Here is a 4,905-nt window from a genome sequence, read left to right as displayed (position 1 = left end):
TGAACCGCTCAGTTTTTCCTGTCATTGAACAATTGGACAGGCAATGCATTGACAGTAGATCTGTTTGCGTCTCGTATGAACGCTCAGCTGAAGGAGTATGTCTCTTGGCACCCAGAACCAGAGGTCATGTCGGTGGATGGCCTAAACATTCACTGAGGCAACCTGGGGCTAGCGCATGCCTTTCCCCGCTTCAGCCTAGTGTTCAAGGTACTGAGGAAAGTCCAGTCAGACGTAGCAATAGTGATTTTGATACCTCCAGTTTGGAAGTCTCAGACTTGGTACCCCAAGGTGTTGAACATGTTGTTCGAGAGTCCGGTTCTCCTGCCACAGAGCTGGGATCTGCTGTTCCTGCCGCACAACAGGAGACCCCATCCGCTGTTGCCAGATCTGATGCTTGCCGCGTGGCCAAGATCAGGCGACAGTTGCAGGGTCGGGGCCTTTCGGCAGGGGCTTCAGACCTCATCCTCTCGGCTTGGAGAGAAAGCACTTCTAGACAGTATCAGTCAGCATGGGCTCAGTGGGCCAGCTGGTGTGATAGAAGGGAGATTGATCCAGTTTGCGGCTCTATAGAGAGCGTAGTAGAATATCTTGAATTGATGTTCCGACAGAACTACGGCTATACATTGTATGTCAATTGGGGTGGCTCGTTCTGCGATCTCGTCTGTACACTTACCAGTAGACCATTGTAATGTGGGTAGTCACCCTCTAGTGTCCAAACTGATGAGAGGTCTGTTTCACAAACGTCCTCCTTGTCCAAGATATGTTTCAACATGGGACGTCAGTCGGGTCCTAGAGTACCTTCTGCATTGTTGCCAAGCTAATAGTCTTAGTTTGAAACAGCTGTTTCATAAGTTGGTAACACTAGCGGCATTGGTGTCAGCCGACAGAGGTCAGACTTTAGCGGCTCATGACTTGAGATTCATGAAAAAAATGTAGAAACGGTGTTTCTTGGACAATTCCTACCCTGCTGAAACTTCTAGACCAGGGAAACCTGCCAGAAAGTGTTTTTGGGCGGCCTTCCCGCAGGACAGGCGCTTGTGTGCCTTCACATACCTGAAAGAATATCTAAGGCGGACTTCTTCCCTTCGGAAAGAAGGGGGGGGGAGCAGAAGTTGTTCAATATCGTTCAGCAGACCACACAGGCCAGTTGGTTCTGCGACCCTGGCCAGGTGGGTTAAGTCAGTGTTAGACACGGCAGGTGTTGACACAGCAACTTTCTCAGCTCATTCCACTCGAGGAGCATCCACTTCAGCTGCTACAGCTGCTGGGGTGTCTCTACATAGCATCATGAATGCAGCGGACTGGTCACGAGAGTCTACCTTCCTGAAGTACTACAGGAGGGACAACAACCAACACACGTTTGGCCAGGCTGTGCTGTCCACGGGCTCTGAAGTCTGCATAAGGTAAATGATATACCTAAATAGGGAGTGTGCAGGTATAATTGAGGATTAGGCAAATTGTACTTACCATGAAGGATAATCCCAATTATACCTCACACGAACTATTTGGGTATATCTTCCCACCCTTGCTGTTCTTCAGCTCCCAAGTAGCTGAAAATGCCCACCCTTGGTGAACAGCACAGACTCTTTCTCGCACGTCGTCAAATGGCGGCGAACAATGTCATTACGTCATGATATCCCGTGATGCTTTGCGATTAGAGCTTTGTACACGTGCGCCACCTAGCGATAAGCATAGGAAATACTGCATAAGGTAAATGATATACCCAAATAGTTCGTGTGAGGTATAATTGGGATTATCCTTCATGGTAAGTACAATTTGCCTAATCCTCAATTATTTATCATCTTCTAGTTATTTGCAAATTAAAGATGTTATATTTACTGTCTTTTACTTTTAGCACTGCTGGCTGGAATCAACCAGTGTGATATCGGTGTGCACGATTGCCACTCCAATGCCACGTGTAACGACACTTTCCTGTGGTTTGAATGCTCCTGCAATACCGGATATACTGGGAACGGAACTCACTGTGTCGGTAGGTCTGCTTTTAAAGGCATCCAGTGCAGTTTTTAACTAGGGCTTGGAAACCAGATTCTTCAAAGTCAATATTCTAGTCACTTATCTACATACTAGTTAACACCACACTGTCCCAATGTAATATCAACATTGAATTTCATGGAGCAAAAATGCCCAAAATTCTTAAGAAAAACGGTCACTGGAAGGACTTGGATTGATTTTTAGGGCGCCATCCAGAAAATAAATGACTAATCTTGGGGCTTGTATCTGCCTAAAGTATGAAATACTGATTCAAATGTGCCATTGTGGGGCAGTATGTGTACAGATTGCCTTATTCAGAATATTTTCAGTTTGTCACCCTGAAATTGCATTGGATGCCTTTAACCACTGAACTGTTTTGAGTTCAAGTAAGTCTTAACTAGAAAGACCTACACATGTGAAAATATAAGAATTTTATTGTGTAATACCCAATGAATGAGTGAACCAAGAGTATCAACGACATTGTTATGCATTTTCCATAGATGTTGATGAATGCTTAAACCTACCGTGTCACGATAATGCTACATGCACCAACACGGACGGTTCGTTTGTGTGCGACTGTAATGTTGGATATGATGGGGACGGCTTTAATTGTACAGGTATGTAGAAACAATCATGTATTTGTTGTGCACGCTATCAGCATACTAGTACTCGCTGCCTAGTGCACACCTAGTATTGTTGTGTCACAATTTGAATAAACAGGTAAAACATTCTGACATTGTATATATGAGTAGAAACGATATTATCCATTGGTAATATATAATCATTTTTCATAATCTGAATTAGAAAACTAATTTTCAATGTTGTGCATTTGTCTTGACAGATGTCGATGAATGTATAAATTCTCCATGTCACGACAACGCCACCTGTACCAACACGGACGGGTCTTTTAGCTGCAATTGTTCGGTCGGATACACAGGAGATGGATTCAACTGTACAGGTTCGTTAGATTTGGAAATATTAATATAGCCCTTTTATACAAGATGATGCTTTGACTACAGTATTACTTCAAGCATAATAATCTAAGAAAAGCATCACTGTCTCATGTCTGTTCTACTACCTCAACAGATGTGGATGAATGTATAAATTCTCCGTGTGACGACAACGCCACCTGTACCAACACGGACGGGTCCTTTGTGTGTAACTGTGCTGGTGGATACAGTGGAGACGGCTTCAACTGTACAGGTATGTAAAGTCATGGTGACTTAATAAATGGTTACCTAAATGGACTCCTGCAGCTGGTGCTACAAATAATGTTTGTGAATGGACCATCGTCATATCAAAAAGTAATGTCAGCATTTTGTACTTTTCTTTGCAGATATCGACGAATGTCTGAATTCTCCATGTCACGACAACGCCACCTGTACCAACACCGACGGGTCTTTTAGTTGTGACTGTTCAGTCGGATACACAGGAGATGGGTTCAATTGCTCAGGTGTGTTAAGATGTTGAATTATGAATATTACTCTTTTATACAAGATGATGCTTTGACTACAGGATTAATTTTAGCGCAATTGTAAAAAAAAATCAAGATCTTATATATCTTCTCCAACCTTAACAGATATTGATGAGTGCATGCCGTCTCCGTGTGACGACAACGCCACCTGTACCAATACGGACGGGTCTTTTAGTTGTAACTGTTCGGTCGGATACACAGGGAATGGGTTCAACTGTACAGGTATGTTAGATTCTAATCAAAGGTTCTTAGAGTACTTTAAAATGCTTCAACTACAACATATGCCTCAACTACCACATTGCTGTTTGATTATTTAATACTTAGAAATCACATGCATCTTCTCCTACTTTAACAGATGTCGATGAATGTGTGAATTCTCCATGTCATGTCAACGCCACCTGTACCAACACGGACGGGTCTTTTAGTTGTAACTGTTCGGTCGGATACACAGGAGATGGGTTCAATTGTACAGGTGTGTTAGACTTCTAACATATATTTTGAAGATGATATGGATTGTAAACATCGGTCTTTGCTAAAAGCGCAATTGTAAGAAAAACATACAGCTCTTACATATAAATTGTCCAACCTCAACAGATATCGATGAATGTTTGAACTCTCCATGTCACGACAACGCCACCTGTACCAACACGGACGGGGCTTTTGTGTGTAACTGTACTGGTGGATACATCGGCGACGGTTTCAACTGTACAGGCGAGTGGAGACATTCTGCCATAATTATGCATTCCTTGTGGAATAAAGGCATCGAAAGTTTTGTTGGCGAATGGTTTGTCGTTCGTTACACCTGGAGATTTGGAATTTACCATAAACATGGCCTTTGATTGTAGTTCTTTGGCTTTTACAGATGTCGATGAGTGTATAAATTCTCCATGTCACGACAACGCCACCTGTACCAACACGGACGGGTCTTTTAGCTGTAACTGTACTGAAGGGTACAGTGGAGATGGCTTCAACTGTACAGGTGAATGGAGACATTCTGCCATACTTATGCATTCCTTGTGGAATAAAGGCATCGAAAGTTTTGTTTGCGAATGGTTTGCCGTTCGTTACATCTGGAGATTTGGAATTTACCATGGCCATTGATTGTAGTTCTTTGGCTTTTACAGATGTTGATGAGTGTTTAAATTCTCCATGTCACGACAACGCCACCTGTACCAACACGGACGGGTCTTTTAGCTGTAACTGTACAGATGGGTACAGTGGAGACGGTTTCAACTGTACAGGTATGTAGAGTCATGTTCACGTAATAATGGTTACCTAAATGGACTCCTGGTGCTACAAATTACGTTTCTAAATGGACTACCGTCATATTCGAAACTAATAAGTCAGCATTTTGTGTACTTGTGTTACTTGTGTGTAACAGTACTGATAGGTACAGTGGAGACGGCTTCAAATGTGCAGGTAGAAAAAGAGTATAGTTT

General features: G+C 42.9%; 1 protein-coding gene across 1 annotated transcript in view; it reads left to right on the top strand.

The window, feature by feature from the left end:
• The window catches only part of LOC109461759 (fibrillin-1-like), a 49,755-nt gene extending 45,040 nt beyond the window's left edge, over positions 1-4,715 (top strand). Inside the window, exons 61-66 of the mRNA XM_019758151.1 lie at positions 1,856-1,990; positions 2,493-2,609; positions 2,834-2,950; positions 3,079-3,195; positions 4,329-4,445; positions 4,591-4,715. Of these exons, the coding sequence (XP_019613710.1) occupies positions 1,856-1,990; positions 2,493-2,609; positions 2,834-2,950; positions 3,079-3,195; positions 4,329-4,445; positions 4,591-4,715 (728 nt within the window). The remainder of the gene's footprint in view (positions 1-1,855; positions 1,991-2,492; positions 2,610-2,833; positions 2,951-3,078; positions 3,196-4,328; positions 4,446-4,590) is intronic.
• The last annotated feature ends 190 nt before the right edge of the window (positions 4,716-4,905 follow it).

Source organism: Branchiostoma belcheri, unplaced genomic scaffold, assembly GCF_001625305.1.
Source record: "Branchiostoma belcheri isolate BF01 breed outbred unplaced genomic scaffold, Haploidv18h27 scaffold96, whole genome shotgun sequence".
Classification (NCBI taxonomy): domain Eukaryota; kingdom Metazoa; phylum Chordata; class Leptocardii; order Amphioxiformes; family Branchiostomatidae; genus Branchiostoma; species Branchiostoma belcheri.
Note: the sequence above shows the minus strand (reverse complement) of the source record. Positions and strands in the feature narration are given on the sequence as shown.